General features: G+C 36.0%; 1 protein-coding gene across 2 annotated transcripts in view; it reads left to right on the top strand.

Annotated features, from left to right (window-relative positions):
• TWSG1 (twisted gastrulation BMP signaling modulator 1) overlaps positions 1-24,397 on the top strand; it is a 67,696-nt gene that overhangs the window by 29,394 nt on the left and 13,905 nt on the right. For both annotated transcript variants that reach the window (XM_026005948.2, XM_072734884.1), the window contains exon 3: positions 5,705-5,804. In XM_026005948.2, the coding sequence (XP_025861733.1) occupies positions 5,705-5,804 (100 nt within the window). The remainder of the gene's footprint in view (positions 1-5,704; positions 5,805-24,397) is intronic.

The following is a 24,397-nucleotide window of genomic DNA, read 5'->3' as shown; positions in this document are numbered from 1 at the left end:
TTTCATCCCCTTACTAAATGAATGTTGTACAAATTTTATAATCTTACTTGAAAAATGAGGATAATAACTGCCTTGAAAGGGCCTTTATGAGAGTTGAGATAATGCATATAAAATGCTTAGAACGATGCCTGTTAGTATTATATAACGCTTACTTAGGAACTTTAGGGGAGGTAGTAGTTGTAATCATGGAAGCATTGAATCAGTCTTTATTTTGGACTTCTGTGAACTTTGCCTTAGGTTGTGATCACATGTTCCATTCAACTGAGCAGTACTCAAGTTTCGTCATTGTAAGGTTAGGAAAATATATAAATAGCCAGTCCAAACAGAAAAATTCCACATCTCAAGTCAGCCATCTTTTCTACTAAGTAGAAGAATGATGATGATAAAAATTTTTGATAAAGAATAAGAAAGTGGGACACCCAGAAAGTGAAGGGGTCCAACCACATTTATCTGTGTCTGTATCTGCCTTGTGTCTGGGAGCATTTTCTACAGCAATAGCTTGACCTCCTCAACCTCCACTGGGGTCATCCATGGTGTCAGGGTCTAATAAGCCAGACCCACAACACCTTGCAGCATGCCCCAATGCCACTCTGCCACCCGTCTGTGCTGCCACATGTTTCTGAAGCCACTGCAGGTGGCAGAGCAGTGCCAGTGCATCCCGATGGTGGCCATTAAAAAAAAAAAACCCAAGATTTAAAAAAAGAAAAAAAAAGTGAACAAGATGTGGAAGGAATCAGGATTTAAGGTCTATTTCTGAATTTTGAATATACTATTTAAATAGAATATACTATTATGCAGTTATTAAATTATGTTGACAGATTCTACTAATAGGGAAATGCTTTTTTTTTTTTTTTTTTTTTTTTTTTAGATTGGGAGAGTATACAATCATTATTTTGTTAAAAATGTGTAGGAGCTTACCAAAGTGGGTGGAATTTGGGGTGTTATTCCTTTGACTCTAGTATATATTTTTGAGTCGTTCATAATTAAAAAATACTTGTTTTTTTTTTAAGTATCCCTTGACTATAACCTCTTTAGGAAAGACTTTCTGGTTACTGAAGATTCATTTAGGTCTTCATAACTAAAACCATTAAAGATAAAGACTTCTTTTTAAGTGAAGAAGACTGCTTAATTTATTTATTTTCTTAAAATTTATTTATTTTCTAGAGAGAGAGAGAGAGAGGGAGAAGCAGACCCCCTGCTGAGTGAGTAGCCCGGTGCAGAGCTCCATCTCACCACCCTGAGATCATGGTCTGAGCCAGAATCAAGAGTTGAGGACTTAACCAACTGAGCCACCCAGGCACTCCTCTGCTTAATTTATTTTATTTTTATTTATTTTTATTTTTTATTTATTTTATTTTTTATTTATTTATTATTTTATTATTTATTTATTATTTATTTATTTTATTATTTATTTATTCTCTCATGCAGAGAGAGAGAGAGAGGCAGAGACACAGGCAGAGGGAGAAGCAGGCTCCATGCAGGGAGCCTGACGTGGGACTTGATCCCGGGTCTCCAGGATCACACCCCAGGCTGCAGGCGGCGCTAAACCGCTGCACCACCAGGGCTGCCCTCCTCTGCTTAATTTAAATGGAATAATTATTACTGTTTTTTTTGTGATCCTTGATAATCACAGAGTTACTTACTGAGTTGGGGTTTTTTCCTTTTGTATTTCCAATACTTAGGTTCAAAGCATGTTAGAAGTGTTTTTTATATTTAGAAACATTCATTATAAACATAGTTCTCTTGCTGTCAAGAAAATTATAGTGTACATTTCCAAAGATCTTTATGACCGAACATTCAATGATGTGATTTTGAAAGACATGTAAAGTGAATAGAAAAGAATGAATTTGGTGAGCCACACATGGTTGTTATTCATCTTATTTACACATGGAAATTCATTGCTTTCAATTTTTTTCTTGACTTAACCATAGTCATAGTGCAAAGAGTTTCTATATATTTTTGCTCTCCTGATCTGCAGTGAGGTTTTTGAGATCCTAACTACCATATATTAAATTTGCTGGAATTTTCTTCTGGAAAATGAGAAGTTAAATGTGGGTTTGAAAATTGAAAAGGCATAAATCCTGATAAAAGGTTGGTTTGAGGATCTCATTTTCTTATTTTTGAATCTCCTGAAAAGAATACTCTCATGATGGGGATCCCTGGGTGGCTCAGCGGTTTAGCGCCTGCCTTTGGCCTGGGGTATGGTCCTGGAGTCCTGGGATTGAGTCCCACATCGGGCTCCCTGCATGGGGCCTGCTTCTCCCTCTGCCTGTGTCTCTGCCTCTTTCTCTATCTCTCTGTCTCTCATGAATAAATAAAATATTTTAAAAAAATATTGACATGAGCTATGAAGAATAGAGATTATTTGATATATTTTTAGGCTTATTTACTCTGTAAATGTTTTAATATATGAGATTATTTTATTAAGACAAAGATTGTTCATTCTTTAGTAAGATGGAAAGAAAGAAAAGTACTGGTTGGCTTATTGTTACTTAGTATTCAACCAGGTAGCACAGTAATTTTTATCAAGAAAGACTTAGTCTGGGGCAGCCCAGGTGGCTCAGCGTTTAGTGCTACCTTCAGCCCAGGGTCTGATCCTGGAGCGGCGGGATCCAGTCCATATCAGGCTCCCTGCATAGAGCCTGCTTCTCCCTCTGCCTATGTCTCTGCCTCTCTCTGTCTCTCATGGATAAATAAATAAAATCTTAAAAAAAAAAAAAGATAGAGTCTTAGCCTGGTTTTTTGTTTTTTTTATTTTTATTTTGTTTTTTATTTTGTTATTTTAATAAGGCAGTAATAAAACTTACCTTCAAGTTATTTCCCTCATATTTTGGCTTCCTATAGCCTTTCCTTTTATATCCTATCAGTATATTATAAATCATTAAGCATATTACTAGAGTATATTATTCCATCATACTGGCATGTGAAAGTATAGGCATCTATTAAGAGGGTGTGAAATAGATTTAATCTTGAGGGCTACGTGATCCAGGCAAGTTGAAGCAGCTTTAAATAGTCTTAGTTTTAACCTTCCATTAGTTCTCAGTAATCTTAAGGTATCACCACCCTTTCATTCCAATTTAAAACACCTTACAGATTCATGTCGGTAAAAAGACATAATGAATGCTTTAATGACTCAGACGGGAAGCCATTACGTTGACATTCATTTTCAAATTATTTAGTATGATATACAGTAATTCATTTAATAAGCATTTGTTTAGAAACAGGAGAAATATATTCTTTGAGTAAATTTGTTACTTTCTAATTTGCTTCTTCTGAGCTAGATAATGAAATTCAAGCAACTAAGAGAGTAAAGGGATATTTTCTATGTATAATGTAAATTAAAATTTAAAAGAAGCTTTATTTCTTGTGACTAAGTGGTAGCCTATCTAAAACTAAAAAACAAATATCAATATCCTTAACTCTGATGGTGTTTTTAAAAGATGTATACTCAGGAAACGTTCTCTCATTCCAAAGACAGGATAAACAGATTTTTATGGAGAAACCAGTCATAAAGTATATCTTTGGCAACTGTGATTTTTCTAGGTTTCCAAGTAAGCTTGAGTTTGTCTGAATCAAGCATCACCAGTTTTATGATGAAGCACCTGTACTTCTTTTTTTTTTTTTTTTCTTGTTTTAGCACCTGTACTTCTTAGCAAGTTCCTGCCCTTTTAGTCTCTCTGTAAGAGACCTAGCAAAGTTACCTAAGGTCTGCAGTACATGAATTCAGCCTGACTGGACAGTTCTGAAGTTTTAATACTGAAAAGAAAGAAGAAAAGAAAGAAAGAAAGAAGGAAGGAAGGAAGAGAGAGAGAGAGAGAGAAAGAAAGAAAGGAGAGAGAAAGAAAAAGAAAGAAAGAAAAGAAAAAAAGAAAGAAAGAAAGAAAGAACGAAAGAAAGAAAGAAAGAAAGAGACTTAGCCTGTTTTTTTGTTATTTTAATAAGGCAGTAATAAAGTATTGCTGCTTGCATGTATCATCAGGCTACAAGTATGCACTTACATGAAACTAATGAACTACTTAGAAAATAGTGCAAATGTTGATTCTTGAAAGTGCTATGAAATAGCTAAGGGACTTGTGGAGAAGAAACAAGGAATTAAATATCAGTGTTGCAAAAAATCATGTCATACTAGAATGATGGAATGACTTCAGTAGTCTAGAAATGTAATAAGATAAACTTAATAGGGATAAATATTATGTTCTATGTTTGTTTTAAAAAAATGTATATGGTATCTGAGTAGGATAATGGAAAGCTGAGTAGGAAATGGTGGCTACAGGGGATCCCTGGGTGGCGCAGCGGTTTGGCGCCTGTCTTTGGCCCAGGGCGCGATCCTGGAGAACTGGGATCGAATCCCACGTCGGGCTCCTGGTGCATGGAGCCTGCTTCTCCCTCTGCCTATGTCTCTGCCTCTCTCTCTCTCTCTCTGTGTGACTATCATAAATAAATAAATTAATTAAACAAACAAACAAAAAAAGGAAATGGTGGCTACAGAATTTCCCTTCAAGTTAGCTTTGTTTAGGAGTGGCTGTCTGGTGGCAAGGACTAAAGGAATTACCTTAAAGCCTCATTTAGGAAGCAAAATTTAGTGGCTTAACAATAACCCTTTATTTAGCTCTTCTGTGAGTTGGCAGTCTGGGCCTTTATCAACTGTATGGTTTTTCTGGGCTCATTCTGTGTCTGTTGTCAGGGGCTGGTTGGTTGGAGGCTGGGTGAGATAGGGTGCTTCAAGTGGACCAACCTGCCCATCACAGAGTTACTTACTGAGTTGGGTTTTTTTTCTTTTTGTATTTCCAATACTTAGGTTCAAAGCATGTTAGGAAAGGTAGGTTCTGAGAGGAAGAGGAAAAGCACTCAGTGCTATGGAGACCCAGACTCAGAACTGACGTGTCACTTTCATCAAATTCTGCTGATTAAAGCTAGTCTGAAAATAAATACTGTCCTCCTGATCAGAAGAGTTGCAAAGTTTCATTGCAAAAAGGGTGGGTGGACACAGGGAGGGAATAATTGCTATCTTCTTTTAAATAGTCTACCACACTAAACACACTGCTTTAATATGTTGTAGGCCAATAAAAATAGCAGTTTTTGAAAGATGTTTTTATTCATACTCCACATATTGAGAAACCACAGCTCCCACTACAAACTGGCTATTCATTTAATTTGAACAATGACTAATAGCTGAAAAGCATGTTTTATACTCCTACTGAATGATTTTTCAAGGCAGTATAGGGGGTAAAGTTATGGGTTATAAAGTAAAAGGTTTTCTCTATTTCAAAATAAGATAAGAGCATCCAAATAGATCACTGAATGCATCCAAAAGAAAAAAATCTGGGGTGCCCAGGTAATTCATTGTTTAAGCATCTGCCCTCAGCTCAGGTTGTGATACTGGGATCAAGTCTCATCAGGCTCCCTGTACGATGGGGAGTCTGCTTATCCCTCTCCTCTACTTGTGCTTGTCTTGTGCGCTCTCTCTGTCTCTCTCTCAAATAAATAAATAAATAAATAAATAAATAAAATATTTTTTTAAAAAGAAAATATAAAACTACTTGATGTTGTAGATATTTATGTTCCTACAAACAGTTAATGATCTTTAAAAAAAAATTATGTGAAGGGTAGATTACTATAAATGCAAATGTGGAGGTTTTGCTGCAAAAAACTAACAATTTTAAATATAGTTTCAGATTTTGAAATTTAATTATCTTATTTGTAGGAGCTCTGCCAGTGCCGACCTGGAGAAGGAAACTGTTCCTGCTGCAAGGAATGTATGTTGTGTCTTGGGACCCTTTGGGATGAGTGCTGTGATTGTGTTGGTAAGTTGACATGCAGTAAAGCTTAATATTTATCACAGAATCTTTGTCTTTAAGAGACTTTAAAGAATATATGTGTATCTTATTTGTATAGAGTAGTGTGGGTATAAGATGTAGTAGGTATATAGAACATGATTGCATTTGCTTGTATTGAATGGTATTTATATATATGCACATTTTTATTTTTATAGAGAAAGGTCTGGAAGGAAATTCAAAGTACTTATTCATGGAAGGAGGAATGGAAGAACAATGGGAATTTTTTTACTTTTTATTTTTAATATCTCATACTGTTGAATTTTTAATAAGAATAAATACTATAGGGATCCCTGGGTGGCGCAGCAGTTTGGCGCCTGCCTTTGGCCCAGGGCGCGATCCTGGGGACCCGGGATCGAATCCCACGTCGGGCTCCCGGTGCATGGAGCCTGCTTCTCCCTCTGCCTGTGTCTCTAAAATTAAAAAAAAAAAAAAAGAATAAATACTATAAAATAAATATAAATAAAATAAAAATAAATACTATAAAATACTGTTAAAATAATCTATAATTATATTAAAAATAGGTTATCTTTCTTCTATATAAAACTTCACTATGGGGTGCTTGGGTGACTCAATCAGTTAAGCACCTGACTCTTGATTTTGCCTTAGGTCTTGGTCTTCGGGTGGTGAGATTGAGCCCTTGTTGGGCTCTGCACTGGGCATGGGGCCTGCTTGGGATTCTCTCTCTCTTTATCTCCCCCTCTCTGCCCCTCCCTGCCTCTAAAAATAAATAAAAAAATGAAAAGGTTTCACTAAAGATCCTTGAGAAACCAAAAGCCTTTTTCTTTTTCTTTCTTTCTTTCTTTCTTTCTTTCTTTCTTTCTTTCTTTCTTTCTTTCTTTCTTTCTTTCTTTTTTGAGAAACTAAAAGCTATTTTTAAAGGTTTTCTGAGGAATAGTGCCCGAGATGTATTAAATAAAAGGGGGGGGGGCACCTGAGAGTGGCTCATTTAGTTGAGCTTCCATCTCGATTTCTTTTTTTTTTTTTTTAAGATTTTATTCATTTATTCATGAGAGACACAGAGAGAGAGAGAGAGAGGCAGAGACACAGGCAGAGGGAGAAGCAGGCTCTATGCAGGGAGTCCGACATGGGACTTGATCCCGGGTCTCCAGGATCACAACCTGGGCTGCAGGTGGCACTAAACCGCTGCACCACTGGGGCTGCCCCCATCTCGATTTCAACTCAAGTCATGATCTCAAGGTTGTGGGATTGAGGCCCCCTTTGGGCTCCACTCTCAGCAGGGAGTCTGTTTGAGATTCTCTCCATCTGCCTTTCCCTCTTCCTCTCCCCCCTGCTTGTGCTCTTTCTCTCTTGGTCTCTCTAAAATAAATGTTTAAAAAAAATGCAAAGTGTGCAAAAGTGTATTTATGGAATGTTATCACTTGTGTTTTTGAAAGAAAATTTACATGTGTAGACTGCTGATGGGAGAAACACTCATCATCCTCTCTCCTACCAGTTAACCCTTTTTCATTCTCTAAAACCACAGTTCAAGTGTCCCCTTGTCTCACAAACATTTCTTTTGACTGAGATAGAATCCTCTGTGCATTACTCAGATTGTCTGCTTCTGTTAGGTCATGTACTGCACACTACTATAATTGTTGTGTAGCATGTCTCTTCTAACATAGTATAAACCCCTTAAGAACAGGATGGTGTCATTTTGATCTTTTAAAATTAACCATTATTCTTATAAAAGTGGATTATATGTACATACTTGAAGTACATCCATGTCGTAATAAACAACCCCCTGGCATGCTTGTTCCCAATGCTTTGATCCTGTGTCATAGACAACTTCTGGCTCTTTGGTATTGTCTTACATCCATAATTTTAAGTAATATCCTTATACCATTGTCTTGATTCTTTGATTTTTAGAAACTATTCATTGACTTCTTATGGTAGATGATAGTTTCGCTCTTTTCTTTTATCTTCCCAATACAGTTATCACTACTTCTAGTTAAATCAGTAATTACTTTAGCAATCTTTTTTTTTTTAAAGATACTGCACTTTTTTTTTTAAGATTTTTAAAATCTTTATTTATTTTTTTTTTAAATTTTTATTTATTTATGATAGTCACAGAGAGAGAGAGAGGCAGAGACACAGGCAGAGGGAGAAGCAGGCTCCATGCACCGGGAGCCCAACGTGGGATTCGATCCCGGGTCTCCAGGATCGCGCCCTGGGCCAAAGGCAAGCGCCAAACCACTGCGCCACCCAGGGATCCCCAAGATTTTTAAAATCTTTAAAGACTACATGCTGGGAGCCCGATGTGGGACTGGATCCCAGGTCTCCAGGATCACACCCTGGACTGAAGGCAGCGCTAAACTGCTGAGCTACCCGGGCTGCCCTTACTTTAGCAATCTATTGAATAAATTAGTGTTCCATATTAGTTTGATGTAAGATAGTATAAGCACTAGTTTATTAAATGAATACTATTATTTTGTCTTTTTTTTAAGATTTTATTTATTTATTCATGAGAAACACACACACAGAGAGAAAGAGGGGCAGAGACACAGGCAGAGGGAGAAGTAGGCTCCATGCAGGGAGCCCGATGTGGGACTCGATCCCGGGTCTCCAGGATCACACCCTGGGCTGAAAGCGGCTCTAAACTGCTGGGCCGCTGGGGCTGCCCTTATTTTGTCTTTTTTATATTGGAGTATACTTCCTGAAATATTTCTTAATCTTCTAGACTTTGTGTTCGTGTTTAAAATTTTGGCTTTCATTTTTAATTTCCAAGCACCCTTCTCTGCTTATCCTTTTTGGGGAGCATACTCTTCCTTTTTATAGATAAGATAGTTTTCTTATCTTCCTGGGACTGTTAATTATGGAGTTGAGTTGTGGTTGAAGTTTTTCCTTCTGTTCTTTGCACTGTTTCCATTTCTTCAATTGACTGGTAATCCTTGGCCATCTATTGATGGATAAAAGTTAGGCATTCTGATCTAATTTGGAGCCCTGTGTACATAGACAGGGCATGGAATCTATTTTGCCAGTCAGATGGTTGCAGACTTTTTCACTGAGGAGCTCTCTGTCTCAGTATCTATAGATTTTTCTCTTTGGGATCATATAGCTTTTCAGGGAAGAATCTGATTGTCTTACCTGGGGTAGGGTGGGTGATATGGCTGGCTGCAAATGTTCGGGGGTCCTGTCGGTATTCAGAAAGCATACTGTCATTTCCTTTCCTTATTTCTTCCCATCCTCATCTCCACCCTTTACAATTTTTGATAGTCCCAGTCTAGGCCCTCTTTGGTTTAATTTCTCTAGGGAATAACCTATCATCTTCTACAACTGTGAGAGGAGAGAGGCAGGGACCGATTGGGAGGCATAACTATCCTCAAAAGAAGCTTGCTTCACCTTACCTGTTTGTCTGCAACTCCTGAATCTTCCTAGAGTTCTGTGGTGTACATACATTTGCCTGTGGGGGTGACTGCTTACTCTACTACACTTAGCTCTAAGGTTCTTCCAAGGTGGAATGTGTCCGTTTCTTGTTTTTCTGATAGTTTTGTAGTGAATTCTGAGAGAACTGGGACAGAGGTGTCTTCTCTGTCATCTTATGTTCATCTGGTACCTCTAATAGCTGGTATAGTTTCTGACACATAAAAGGTACTTCAGTGTTTTATGACTGTCAAATAAATGAGTTCTTACTGCATTAGTCTCCCAAGATGGACCGTTTATAGTTAATGCTCTTGATGGGCATTTTAAAAAAGATTTTATTTATTCATTCATGATAGAGAGAGAGAGAGAGAAGCAGAGGAAGAAGCAGGCCCCATGCCGGGAGCCCGACGCGGGACTCAGTCCTGGGTCTCCAGGGCCACAGGCAGGCGCTAAACCGCTCAGCCACCCAGGGATTCCCCTCTTGATGGGCATTTTTTAAGTTTTGTTAATGAAAAAAAAGAAAAGAATGTTTTAATTATTTCAGAACATTAAATATATTTATTTAATATGTACAATGAAAGTAAAAATGAGAAAACAAGTCCTTTAACCCCTGAATAAGCATTTAATTTAACATGGATGCCAAATATACAAATATACTTTTAGCATTGCCTAAAATAATGTGTGTGTGAATGTGAATGTGTGTGTGAATGTGTGAGTTTGTGTGTGTGTGTGTTATGTTTTGCTCATCACACAATGGAAACAGTGCCATTCAGCTTATTTTTTTCAAAAGATTTATTTCTTTAAATGATGTCCGCATGCAATATGGGGCTCAAACTCACAACCTGGAGATCAAAAGTCACATGCTTCACAGACTGAGCCAGCCAGGTACCCCCATTCAGCCTCCTCTTCTAGGAAAATAGTTCTATAATTATGCTGAAAAAGAACACTTAAACTCAGTCATACCTCTACAATTCTAGAAGCAACTGGTGAGCTTCTAGGCTAGTTCATATTTAAAAATATAGGACACCTGGGTGGCTCAGTGGTTGAGTCTCAGCCTTTGGCTCAGGTCATGATCCTGGGGTCCTGGGATCAAGTCCTGTATCAGGCTCCCCATAGGAAGACTGCTTTTCCCTCTACCTATATCTCTGTCTCTCTCATGAATAAATAAAAATACATATATTATTTACCTATAAGGATTTAATCACTAGTTTTGTTTTTTGTTTTTTTAAAGATTTGATTTATTCATAGAGACAGAGAGAGAGGGGCAGAGACACAGGCAGAGGGAGAAGCAGGCTCCATGCAGGGAGCCTGACGTGGGACTCGATCCCAGGTCTCCAGGATCACACCCCAGGCTGCAGGCGGCGCTAAACCGCTGCATCACCAGGGCTGCCCTAATCACTAGTTTTAAACTTCAAGTAAGTTCATACTGTAACTTTATCTCTCATTTAAAATTCAGTTAATCGGGGATCCCTGGGTGGCGCAGCGGTTTGGCGCCTGCCTTTGGCCCAGGGCGCGATCCTGAAGACCCGGGATCAAATCCCACGTCGGGCTCCCGGTGCATGGAGCCTGCTTCTCCCTCTGCCTGTGTCTCTGCCTCTCTCTCTCTCTCTGTCTGTGTGTGACTATCATAAAAAATAAATAAATAAATAAATAAATAAATAAATAAATAAATAAATAAATAAATAAATAAAATTCAGTTAATCTTTCTCCTCTCTAGGATAAAATTTCCATCTTCCAGGTTTTATTTCTGTTTTGTTTTTTTGTTTTGTTTTTGTAAAGCAGTATTCTTTTTCTTATAAGCAGTTTTCTTCCACACTAGGCTCTTGTGATGTCCTCTGCAAATATGTAGCTGCTCCTCCTTTCTAAGTTGAAAACCACTCCCCATACTTTGGGGAACCTAAATTAGAGTACAGCCTTCCCTTCCCTTCCCTTCCCTTCATTTTGAGCACATAACCTTGTCTAGCAGGCTCCTCCAGCAACTTTCCTAAGAGAATCTGTTTCTCTTTTCTGATTTTCTCTTAAGGTGAGAGTAGCCACCGTAGCTCATTTTTATCCTTGCTATTGAACATATTTCTCAAATCCTGTAGTTTTGGGATGCTAGATCCTTACCTGCAGCTTTTTTGGATTTGTTTTAGTGTTTGTTTTGTTTTTACCTTTCCAAATGTACACAAAAAGAGAGTACAAGGAACTGCTATGCACCTACTCCCTGGCTTCAACAGCCATACTTGATTCATCCATTCATTCAACTGTGTATCTCCATCCCCCCCCCCCCCCCCCGCCTTCTTTTTTTTGGAGTATTATAATTTCACTACATCTCCAAAGTCCCTTGCTGTACATCTCAAGAAAAAAAAAAAAGTAAATTTTCTTACACAATACAGTGTCATCACCATACGTAAAACGCTTAACAATTCTTCCTTCCCTCACCACCTTTTAAAATTCTAAGGACTTGTTAAAGAAACTAGTGAATAATGATGGAAAATATATCACATTCTGGATTTGGCTAATTGCTTCCCATATTTAACTTGTTATTTTGTCCTATTTCCTATAGATTGGAGATTAGATCTAAAGACTGATTAGATTCTAATTCAGTTTTGGGGAGGTGGGGTACAGTGGTAAATTATACACCATAATTGGTTATCCTCCAGTCTGATCCTTTCATGGTAAGTTCCCCATCAGTCTTTCACCTTATAGTTTCACCCTTCATTGATGACCTTTGCCGTTATCAATTTCATTAAATAATGATCTATTATCTTTCCTTCTTCATTTATTAGCTGGAATTATTCTGTATAGAAGAACATTTTTCTATCTCCTAGAGCCCTTTGGTTACCCTGAAATAAAGGATATATAAACAAAAAGTAAGATACTTAATTCTCTTTGTTCATTTTCAGAGTATTGACTTCATGCCCTAGCAGATTCCAGTAGTGTTCAATACATTTTCACTTTGCTTTTTGGTAGTTTGGGTGTGGGTGTGGGTGGGTGGTATTTTAAGTGTCATTGTAAACTCATGGTTTTTTACATATGTTTAGTATTTTAATCAGTTGCTGTCATTGTTCTTTTTACTCAAATTGTCTCATCTTTGGTTAGTAGGAACCTCATCAACTTGGTGCTTGAGTCCTTTTGACATGACCTCTGTCCTCCTTGTTAGCTTTAGATAGGCTGTCCAAGGCTCCTCTTATATATCTTACATATGTAATTAGCCATTTCCCCAGGGGACTTTGGTTCCTATTAGAAGAAAATGGTAGGTAGAGACCACAGTCTTGCCATTAGGACTACTTGTTGCTACTACTAGCTTTCTTTTAGCCCTTTTTAGTGGGCAGAGCTAATAAATAGCTACAAGGGAAAAAACTTTTTGAGTCTGTAGTAATATTGCCAATTCAAATTTAAGATGACAAGGTCTTTACTCCTTTTGATTTTACATCTGTAACTCTCTCATGCTGAAATTTTTGGTTTCTAACAACATTAATACACTTACTTATATGCGTTATATGTAATACCTCAGTGAAACTATTAAGTAATGGTTAAGATTTCTTTGTCCTTGAATATGAACTAAAGATGTAAGCCCAAATACTATCTTCCATAGTCAGTTGGAGTATTTTCCGTGAGTGATTGATTATGTGACCAACTTGACATAAAATTAGGTTCATTTATTTAGGTTTTTTTTTTTTTTTCAGTTTTTAGAGATTGTTTATTTCCTTTTTTATTTATTTTTCTTTTGATTATGTAAAATATTTATATAATTAGACAAATGTATATAACAGTGGTAAAACAACTCATATCCATCTATCACCTCCACTCTGTTCCTTCCCTCAACTATAGATAAGGTGACCACAAAACTTATTATCCAAACTAGAATATTTTTGAGAGTTAAACAAAGACAGTAGGATAAACCTGAACCTGAATTGATCTGAATTGGCTCAAGGAACCTGGGATGAATGATTTCATCCTACCTGTGGCCATTGTTTAAAACTTTCATAGACATGTATATTTGTTAAACAAAACATTCATTTGTTACATAAAATGCTGTGCTTCATGCTTTTTCCTTTTTGTTTTTGTGTTTTCATTTAATTGAATGTCCTGGAACTTAGTAGTAGTAGTAGTAGTAGTAGTAGTAGTAGTAGTAGTACCTACATTGTTGGCTAAAACACTTTATGGTATTCATTTGCTGATAAATGGACATTTGGGTTATTCCCAGTCTTTTATCATTACAAATAACAGTATAATGAATAATCGTGTATAGTCAATTTTATGTAATATTGCTAGATATTATCAAATTCTCCTCCAAAAGAATCAGCATTTGCATTCTCACCAAGGCAGTGTTCCCCCCAAATATTTCAAAAAACTTATGTTGTCAAACTTTTGTTGCTATTGTTTACCAAAGTTTTGGATTTTTAAAAATTTGATAGGGAAATGATATAGTTTTAAATGTTTATTCTCTTATCACCAGTGAGGTTGAGCATCTGTTCATATGTTGAAGGACTATGTATATTTACTTTTTTGTGAATTGTTCATGTATTTTGCCCATTCTTCTACTGGATTTTTGGTATTTTTATTTATTATTTAGAAGTTTAATAATAGGTGTACAACCCCAAAATCTTATAATTATAATTTTGTTTCCCAGTTGTTCATTTGTATTTTAACCTTCTTTGTTTTTTTTTATCCTGAAAAGCTTTTTTATTTTATGTAGTCAACTTTATCAGTGTTTCCTTTCATTGTTCATAGATTTTGAGTCGTAGTTAGGTTTCCCTCTGATCCCAGAGAGTATTTGTATGGTCTTGTTTATTTATTTATCTACATATAATTAACTCTAATACATTTGGAATTCATCCTGATTTATATATGAACTATGGATCCCATTTTTTCTTTTTCACACTACCACTGTTCATTTAAATATTACCTATGAAGTCATACGCCTATTTATTTAAAAGTCTCCCAGTGATTTCAGTTGCCACCTTTATCTATGTACTTTGCTTTATTTCTTAGTTTTCTGTATGCTATACTGTGGTCTGTTAATACATCAAAACCACACTGTTTTCTTTATAGAAGCCTTATAAGTGTTTTAATATCTAGTAAGGCTAGGCATCCATTCATTGCTCTTCTACTCATAGTACATTAATTTCAAGTATACCTACATACGTACTAGGGTTGATAAAAGGATTCTTTTCTTCCCCTTAGGCTTACATATGTTCTTTGTAAAAGACTTTCCAACCAGGCTTAGCCCCTGAAAACTGATTCTCAAAAAGTATTAATATATTAGGCTCCCCTTTTTTCCCCTGAGATTTTCTGCCCTGAAGTGCAAAAACAGACCATTGACAATATTAAGTTTTTGTGTGAATGAAATGCTCTATTTTATATTTTGGGTCTGGCATTAGCCTGCACTTTTAGGATAATGTACAATGAATGTGGGCCTAACAGCTATGAAGGAGCCCCTGTCCAGAATAGCAATTTGGTCTACCTAAACAAAATGTAACCTGAATTAAGCTTCTTGTTTTGACTTCTGTTCTTATTTACTTGTCTGCTTTATAGTTTTTGATTCTTAATTCCCATTTTATAGTTATTGTTCTGAGTTTATCTACTTAGATTAGTTTTGCTTGTTCTTTAATTTCACATAAATGGAATCATACAGTATCACGTAGTGGTTTAAAATGCATTTTAGAAAATTATGAAATGGTACGTACTATAATAGACTCTACAATTAACCATAAAAATAAAATTGTCAGTTTTTTTTTTACAAACAAAGATGAGTTTATTTGGGGATAGCAGGAAATTGCAATTTGGGATATGCAAGCTATAGCAAAACAATAGGCAAGTCCAGAAAACAGAGAGGAACATCCTTTTATAGAGGACAGGGAGGAGTTAGGAGTACTGTTGTAAACAAAAAAGTGCACTGGAGTAAACTAGGAGTTGAAAGTATAGTGGCTTCTCAGTGGCTTAATTGAGGTAGTCTCTCGTTTGGGCTGTTACTAGGAGAGAAGAAAATCTTCCTTTCTCCTGCTGAGGTAGCAAAGTATATAGGCTTCTTCCTGTTGGGAATTCAGTGGTCCACTGTTTGGGTGTTAATTTGGAAATACTAGATTCTTTCTGATACTAGTGACTAAAGTCACTATTAGTACTTAATGAAAGAAAGTATCATAGATTCCAAGACTAGGCTAGGGAGCCTTCTGAAAAACTGCTTAGAAACAATAACTTGAAAAAAAAAAAAAAGAAACAATAACTTGTTGAACTATTTTGGTCCACACCATTTCAAAGATCCCAGATCTCACCCAGGTGAGGAGAAAAGCCTATGAAAAGGGCAAAAGAAGGTGGAAGGTGTCAAGTAAGAGGCAGTGCCTGCAAAACCCAGAAAAACAAGATGAGACAGCTGTGCACTTGGTACTTGAACCACAAACTTGAGCCTTAAGATACTGGCTCTGCCACCCTATTGATCACATGTTTCTTCTGTATTCCTGCTCCTTTATCTACCTTATGAATTCCTTGAACTCTGATTTTCAACTCATGGCTACTATTCTAGTACCAACCTACTTGAAATGTTGGCCTCTTCCTTTTAGCACATCCAGGCTTTTTTTTATGATTCTGCCTTTTACAGCTCAGATCAAATCCAGGTGTATCCATTGGCTACAACACAGAATGGATTTCTGTCTTGCTTCACACCAATACTTATTACTTTCTAATATTAAAGAACAAATATGTGCTAAGAATTCAACTAAAATACTAGTGTGGTGTTTGTTTTCTTAGTTATTTTTAGACACAATCAAATTACATTCCTACTTCAGGAAAACATGAATGAAGTTAGAGTACAGCAGAAAGCACCTTCATTGAAAATAAATGACTTTGAGACCCTACCCTATGTTGTTATTTTTTTGTTTTAATTTTGATTTATTTATTCTTACTGAAGTATAGTTGATATAGTGTTAAATTAGTTTCAGGTATACAGTATAGTGATTTGACAACTCTGTATATTATGTTATCCACACCATAAGTGTAGCTACTACTTATCATTATAAAATGCTATTTCAGTACCATTGACTATATTCTCTATTCTGGGCCTTTCGTCCTCATGACTTATTCACTCCATAACTGGAAGCCTGTACTTCCCACTCCCCTTTACTCATTTTGCGCATACCTCCACCTCTTCCCCTTTGGTAACCATCAGTTTGTTCTCTCTATTTATGAATCTGTTCTTGCTTTTTTGTTTCTGTGTTTGGTTTTTAGATTCCATATATAAGTGAAATCATATGGTGTTTGTTTTTCTCTGACTTATTTTACTTACCATAATAACCTCTAGGTCTATCCATGTTGTTGCAAATTCTTTTTTATGCTGAGTAATATTCCATTAGATATATGTGTGTATTTCTACTCTTCATCCATTCATCTATCAATAGACACTTAGGTTGCTTCTATATCTTGGCTATTTTATTTATTTGTTTGTTTGTTTGTTTATATTTTATTAAAAGATTTTATTTATTTATTCATGAGGAACAGAGAAAGAGGCAGAGATACAGGCAGAGAGACAATCAGGCTCCTTGCATGGAGCCAGACATGGGACTCGATCACAAGTCTCCAGGATCATGCCCTGGGCTGAAGGTGGTGCTGAACTGCTGAGCCACCCAGGCTGCCCTGTCTTGGCTATTTTATTTTATTTTTAAGATTTTATTTATTTATTCATAGAGACATAGAGAGGCAGAGACACAGGCAGAGGGAGAAGCAGGCTCCATGCAGAGAGCCTGACATGGGACTCGATCCAGGGTCTCCAGGATCACGCCCTGGGCTGCAGGCGGCGCTAAACCGCTGTGCCTCGGGGGCTGCCCATGTCTTGGCTCTTTTAAATAATGCTACAATAAACATGAGGGTGCGTGTATTTTTTTTGGATTAGTGTTTTTATTTTTCTTGGACCAGTAGGTGGAATTACTGGATCACGTGGTATTTCTATTTTAATTTTTTTAGTAACCTCCATACTGTTTCCCAGAGTGGCTGCATCAATTTACATTCCCAGCAACAGTGCATGAGGGTTCTCTTTTCTCCACATCCTTTCCAACACTTGTTAGCTGTCTTTTTGATACTAGCCATTCTGACTCATAAATGAAGTGATATCTCATTGTGGTTTTGATTTGCGTTTCCATGATAATTAGTGATGTTGAGCATCTTTTCATTTGTCTGTTGGCCATCTGAATGTCTTCTTTGGAAAAATATCTCTTCAGGTCCTTTGCCCATTTTAAATTGGATTGTTTATTTTTTGGTGATGAACTGTGTAAGTTCCTTATATGTTTTAGATATTAACCCCTTATCAGACATATTATTAACAAATACCTTTTCCCCTTCACTGGGTTGCCTTTTTGTTTTGTTGGTGGTTCCTTTGTTGTGTAAAATACTTGTATTTTGGTGTAGTCCTACTAGTTTTTGCTTTTGTTTCCCTTACCTCAGAAGACATATTTCGAAAAATGTTGCTAAGGGCAATGTCCATGAGGCTGTTGCCTTCTAGGACCTTTCTGGTTTCAGGTCTTACATTCAGATTTTTCATCTGTTTTTGAGTTTATTTTTGTTTATGGTGTAAGCAAGTGATCCGGTTTCATTCTTTTGCATGTAGCTGTGCAGTTTTCCCAGCACTATTTATTGAAGAAACTGTCTTCCCCATGTATATCCTTTTTGGGGGAGAGGGAGGGAAAGAGAGAGTGGATCTTAAGCGGAGTCCATGCCTAGCGTAGAGCCCCACACAGGGCTCAGTCTCACAATCCTGAGATCATGACCTGAGCCAAATCAAGAGTCAGACACTTAACCAGCTGAGCCACTCAGATGCCCCTCCATTTATATTCTTGCCTTCTTGTAGATTAATTGACCATATAGGTGTGGGTTTCTTTATGGGCTCTCTATCCTGTTCCATTGATCTATGTGTTTGTTTTTGTGTATCATATTATTTTGATTACTACAGCTTTGTAGTATGTCTTGAAATCTGAGACTGTGATATCTTTAGCTTTGTTCTTTCTCAAGATTGTTTTTGCCTTTTAAAGTATTTTGTGGTTCCATACAAGTTTTAAGCTTATTTGTTCTAGTTTTGTGAAAATTACTATTGATATTTTGTTAGAGATTACACTGAATCTGTTTTTGCTTTGGGAAGTATGGTCATTTTAACAATATTTATTCTTCCAATCCATAGTTTGTCTTTTCATTTGTTTTTGTTATCTTCAGTTTCTTTCATCAGTATTTTATAGTTTTCAGAGTACAAGTCTTTAACCTCCTTGGTTAAGTTAATTCCTTGGTATTTTATTTTGGTGTAATTGTAAATGGAATTGTTTTCTTAATTTCTTTTTCTGCTACATCATTTTTAGTGTATAGAAATGCAACAGATTTCTATATATTTATTTTGTATCCTGTAGCAAATATTTATTTTTAAATCCTTATTGACAAACATGATTTTCTATTTTTAAAATACTGATAGTATTTAAGAAAGCGATGCATATTATTTAGATACATTATGGTCTCATGGTCTCCACCATAGCTGTTGAAAATGTTGTGTTGATTTAATAAATATGCCAGAATTGATATATCAAGAAACATAGGATTTTTTTACTTGATTTTATTTTGCTAAAGATGTTTGATTGGCTATTTGGTATTTATAATTGTTACCCAACAAGTACTTAAGGACACCCAAGACAAGGGTCATATATGCCTATTCAGAGTTCACTTTTAAAGCTGATTTATTGATTTTGGAAAGTGATAAGTAACAAAACTGAATTTAATTTATCTGCTGTAAAAAAACAGACCAGGAACTAATCCCAAAATGACTCTGGACACAAATGTTTTTTATTGGTAAGAATCGCTTCTTTAGAGTGAATTTTCTTTAAGAATAGTCCTTAAATATCCTTTTCTTTACTTTTAGCCCACCATAATCTGTTACATATATCAAATATGAGTCACAGCATAATAAATAGGAACAATTTCAATTACATTTTTTCCCAAAATAAGCTATGTTAGGCAATTATTTTTTTAATTAGAGTGATTTTTTTTTTTTTTTTTGCCAGAATGGAATAGTAATCACTTAACTCCGGTATTTCTTGAGAAGTTGAATAGCTATATCTTTATTTCAAATTAACCTTTAAAAAAATATATTCTGTTTTGTGATATCCATGGGACTATTATTCTTAGAAATGACAATTGGCCCCACACTTCTAACATAAACTAATTATTATCTAAAAGTCCCTTAGGGGCAGCCCCGGTGACCCAGTGATTTAGGGGCGCCTTCAGCCCAGGGTGTGATCCTGGAGATCCAGGATCAAGTCCCACATTGGGCTCCCTGCATGGAGCCTGCTTCTCCCTCTGCTTCTGCCTCTCTCTCTGTGTCTGTCATGAATAAATGAATAAAATCTTTTTTAAAAATTAAATTAAATTAAAAAATAAAAAGTAATAAAAGTCCCTTGGGATGCCTAGGTGGCTCAGTGGTTAAGCCTCTGCCTTTGGCTCAGGGCGTCATCCTGAGGTCCTGGGATCGAGTCCCACTCGGGCTCCCTGAATGGAGCCTGCTTCTCCCTTTGCCTGTGTCTCTGCCTCTCTCTCTCTCTCTCTCTGTCTCTCATGAATAAATAAATAGAATCCTTTTTTAAAAATTAATTTTAAAAAGTCCCTTAAGTTGTCATAAAAACAGTTTTGGGAATTATATTATGAAATTATTTTGCTTTTATATTTGTATATGAGCCCCAGTCAAAGCAAAGGGCCTGCTTTGATTTAAAGGATTTTTAGAATCACTCATGTGTATACTATCCAAGAAAGAACTTTGAGTTTGTTTGTAGTATATGTCCTATATATCTTCTGCCATTTTATTTTTTTAAGAAATATTTATTTATTTATTTATTTATTTATTTATTTATTTAATTTAAAATCAATTTGCCAACAATATAGTATAACACCCAGTGCTCATCGATGCCAACAAGTGCTAAAAAGACGTTTTAAAGGGGGATCCGGCCCCAGTACCAGTACCATGAGTGTACTTTGCACTCAGATCTTGGTTTCTAATATAATTCTCCATGCTTCTTGGAGAAACAGCTGGCTCTAACACCAAGGCGGGAAATATAGAAGATCAGCCTGGAACATGTTAAAGTACCAGAAGATAAGGAAGTGCTTTATTTTTTTTTTTTAAAGATTTTATTTATTTATTCATGAGAGAGAGAGACAGAGAGAGAGGCAGAGACACAGGCAGAGAGAGAAAGAAGCAGGCTCCACGCAGGGAGCCTGACGTTGGGACTCGATCCCGGGTCTCCAGGATCACACCCCAGGCTGAGGGTGGCGCTAAACCGCTAAGCCACTGGGGCTGCCCTAAGGAAGTGCTTTAAAAAAAAAATAGCCGTTTGACGTGTGTGTGTGTGTTACCTTTACATGGGAGCCAACTGAAAGAGCTCCTGGTGGCTAAAGCTAGAAAAAATAAGCAACAAAATAAAGTAGTATTGGACTGTAACCAAGAGTATAAAATAAATATTCATGAGTCTGTATTGATATAAATAATTGATTAAGTAAGTTAACTAGTGGAAGAGAAGAGACGGATCTCCAAAGCAGAATTCAAAGTAACTATATAGATGCTCTGCCCTCAAGGCAGGAGAACATAACTGCACCCTTCATGGTGTGGGCTACTCATAGTGACTTCCCTCTGAATGGTTCAGTACAGGAAGGTAGGAGAAATCTGACCTACACTATTTCAGCCAGGTGATCAAGGTCAATATAAGCAGTCAGAAATCTTGTCTGTAGTTTGTATCTTTGATCCAGTTTGATGGAAAATAGCATTTTATCTCTGTGGTCTCCCCCCCCCCAACCTATAACCTAAATCTTATAATGAGAAAAACAACAGACAAATTCTAAAAACAGTGCATCCTACTAAATACCTGACTTAGTACTACTCAAAACTGTCAGAGTGATCAAAAGCTAGGAAAACTGAGAAACTACCATGAGAAACTAAAGAGACATGATGGCTAAATGCAGTGTGACATCCTAAATGGGCTCTTGGAACAAGAAAAAGATTATTAGGTAAATACCATAAAAATCTGCTGTATGGACATTATAAAATAATAATTTATCAGTATTGGTTCATTAATTATAACAAATGTACCATATTATGTAAGATGTTAATAATGGGGGAGGGGTGCCTGGGTGGCTCAGTGGGTTAAGTGCATTCTGCTCAGGTCATGGTCTCAGGGTCCTGAGATCGAGCCCTGTGTCAGACTTCCTGGTCAGCAGGGAGCCTGCTTCTCCCTCTCCCCTCCCATTCCTGCCACTTGTGCTCTTGTGCTCTCTCTCTCTCTCTCTCAAATAAATAAATAAATAAATAAATAAATAAATAAATAAATAAAATCTTTTAATAAATAAACTAGGGGTGGGGGTATTAGTTATACTCTGTGCTGTCTTTTCAATTGTTCTATGCAACTGTTGTAAAAAAAGGTCTGTTAAAAAGAGAGAGAGAGAGAGGCACCTGAATGGCTTAATCAGTTAAGTGTTTGACTTGATTTCAGCTCAGATCATGATCTCAGGGTCTTGGGATCGAGCTCTGCTTCAGGTTCCATGCTTGTGGGGAGTCTGCTTGAGATTCTGTCTCTCTCCTTCTGCTCCTTCCCCCATTCACATTCTCTCTCTCTGTCTCTCTCAAATCTTTTTTTTTTTTTTTTAAGATTTTATGTATTTATTCATGAGAGACAGAGAGAGGCAGGAGCCTGATTTAGCCAGACTTTCTGAAAACTGTTTGGACTATATTGTTAAAGCCCTTCCTAAAGCCGCCTCTGCCCTACTATACTTGGCGTTATGCACTGAGTCTGCTTTGAGAGGCATTGTATTGCTATGACAACTCATGAGAGGACACATGGTGGAGAGATTTTTTTGTTTATAAAAACAGGGCATGGTGTTTAAAGGATTAAAGAAAGTTGCTCTAGACAATGGCATGTCCTCCTTTCTCAGTTTCAGTCATTATTTGCCTTCCCAGTGTCCTTTTTTGCATCACTGTATCTTCTCCATATCATTAGACAAATTGTTTCCTTTTTCTTTTCTTTTTTTTTTTTTTTGTAATCTGTAGTTTGAAAACAATAAGAGTTTGTCTTCAGGAAAAGATAATTATACTATTAACTAAGTATTGATTCCTCTTAAAACTATACGTACCCACAGGGGATTCTCATTTATGCTCTGTATTCATATGAGGAAACTAAGAGGTGAAAACTTCTATCCATTCTCATACGCTGCTCAAAATGAGGTCTGTTGGATCACATGCTCTGAATCCCACTGCCCTTTTTGGATAACTATAGGGCACATTCTGCCTTAGAGGTATAGCTACAATGGCTACAGTCTCTTTCCATCTGTTCTTGTAATGCAGCTATTCCAAAACTTTTTTTTTTTGAATCTCAGAACTCCTTAATACTCTGAAAAATTCAATCTTTAGTGATCTCTTGCTGTGGTTGAAATATATAAAGAAAATCCAACCTCATACAACTATGTAGTTGGAAAAGAGAAGAGTATTTTAATAGCTTTTCCAGATAATTGGGTATATTCTTTTTTGATTCTACACCAAAATGGGACAAGTGGTAATTTCTTAAAAGTTACTTACAAAGTAGAACCTAAACCAGATTCTAAAATTCTTTATACTCTTACTTCAAAATCCACTGGTCTGTCTTGAAACTTTGAGTAATTTTACCCATGTATAATTTTGTAATATTATGTATCAGTCATTTGGACATTATGAGTTCACTGAGTTATGTAGATTTTCCAAATAGTGACACATTCATTATACAATATATATTTTTAAAAACCCACATTAGTTAATTTTACCACCAATCTCATTAGAATGTATTATAAGTTTTAGGAAGCAATTGAATCATGGTAGCAGAGAGAAGTTCTCTAAAATTCTAATTTTTGCTGGAAAATCTGTTTTTTCCACAAATACTGTGAGCTACATCCTTGAAGTATCATGTTCACTTCATGCATTTTCAGTGAAATATCTGCTAGATACATAATTCTTCATAATCATAGTTTGGTAGTCATTTTTTTCTTAAGTAAAAATAGTATTCTAAGAAAAAGTAGCTAGTTCAGCTTGCAACTCAGTAAGCACATTTCCTTGACACAGGCATTATATGTAAGTATGCAGCAAGTATTTTCTGCATATTTCCCAGTTCATCACACAGTATATTAAAAAGTCATGTATTCAGGGGTCCCTATTTAATGAATTAATAATTGTTATTGTTTCATTAAGCATTGTCTTAAGTGAAACTGGCCTTTAAAAAAAAAGCAACAACAACAACAAAAAAAGCAACAACTATATTTGGTGGCGAAGAACACAATGACTACTAGTAATTTGGTGCCACTGCCTTGATTCAAGCTAAGATGCCAGATGTTTTACCCATCATTGCTTTTGCACCATCAGTGCAGATGTAAGACCTGGAAAATAAACAAAGTCATCTAAAAATTATTTTGACTGTATGAATCCTCTGAAAGGATTTTGAAAACTCCAAGAAGTTCTTAGACTGTTTGGGAACTGCTATTCAAATGTATCCTTTAAAAAATATCTAAAGTTTTATATACTCCGTATTTTAAAGAAAACTCCTAATGAAATAATAATTTTGCATATCTAAGAACATTATTTAAGGTGAAAGTACTGTGTTGAATTGTAGTAAAATATAGAAAAGAAAGACCTTCAGTATCTGCTACTATTAACACATATGTATTTTCCTTTAAAATACAATTTAAAAACTAAAATTACTACTTATATACAGTAAATTCAAACAATGCTAGAAGGTATATATATAAAATGTCTCCCTTCCTGAATACCTCCATACCTCTCCCTAAAATTAAATATTTCTCATATATACTTCCAGTAAAAACATACGTATGTTTTACACTTTTTATTTTATAAAAGTATAATGAACAGTATCCAAGATACTGTTAGAATAATTTTACTTTTACTTAGAGCAGAAAGCATCTTTTTTTAAATTAAAATTCATTTAATTAACATAGTATATTATTAGTTTCAGGGGACAAAACATATTTTAATAATATTTTTGGTCATTTTTTTTCATTTAGGGAAAACATTTAAGTGAATAAGTCTCAAAGAGCTTTTGTTTCCTCTTGTCATGGAAAGTTTTAACTTTTGAAAGAGCAAGAATTAATCTCCAGCTAAGTCTAGAAATTATTAACTTTAGTTAACCAGTACCAACAAAAGATTGATGTGAACCACTTAAGATGTCAAA

This window comes from Vulpes vulpes, chromosome 13 (assembly GCF_048418805.1).
Source record: "Vulpes vulpes isolate BD-2025 chromosome 13, VulVul3, whole genome shotgun sequence".
Lineage (NCBI taxonomy): Eukaryota > Metazoa > Chordata > Mammalia > Carnivora > Canidae > Vulpes > Vulpes vulpes.
The sequence above is the reverse complement of the archived record's forward strand: the minus strand, read 5'-3'. Positions and strand labels throughout refer to the sequence as shown.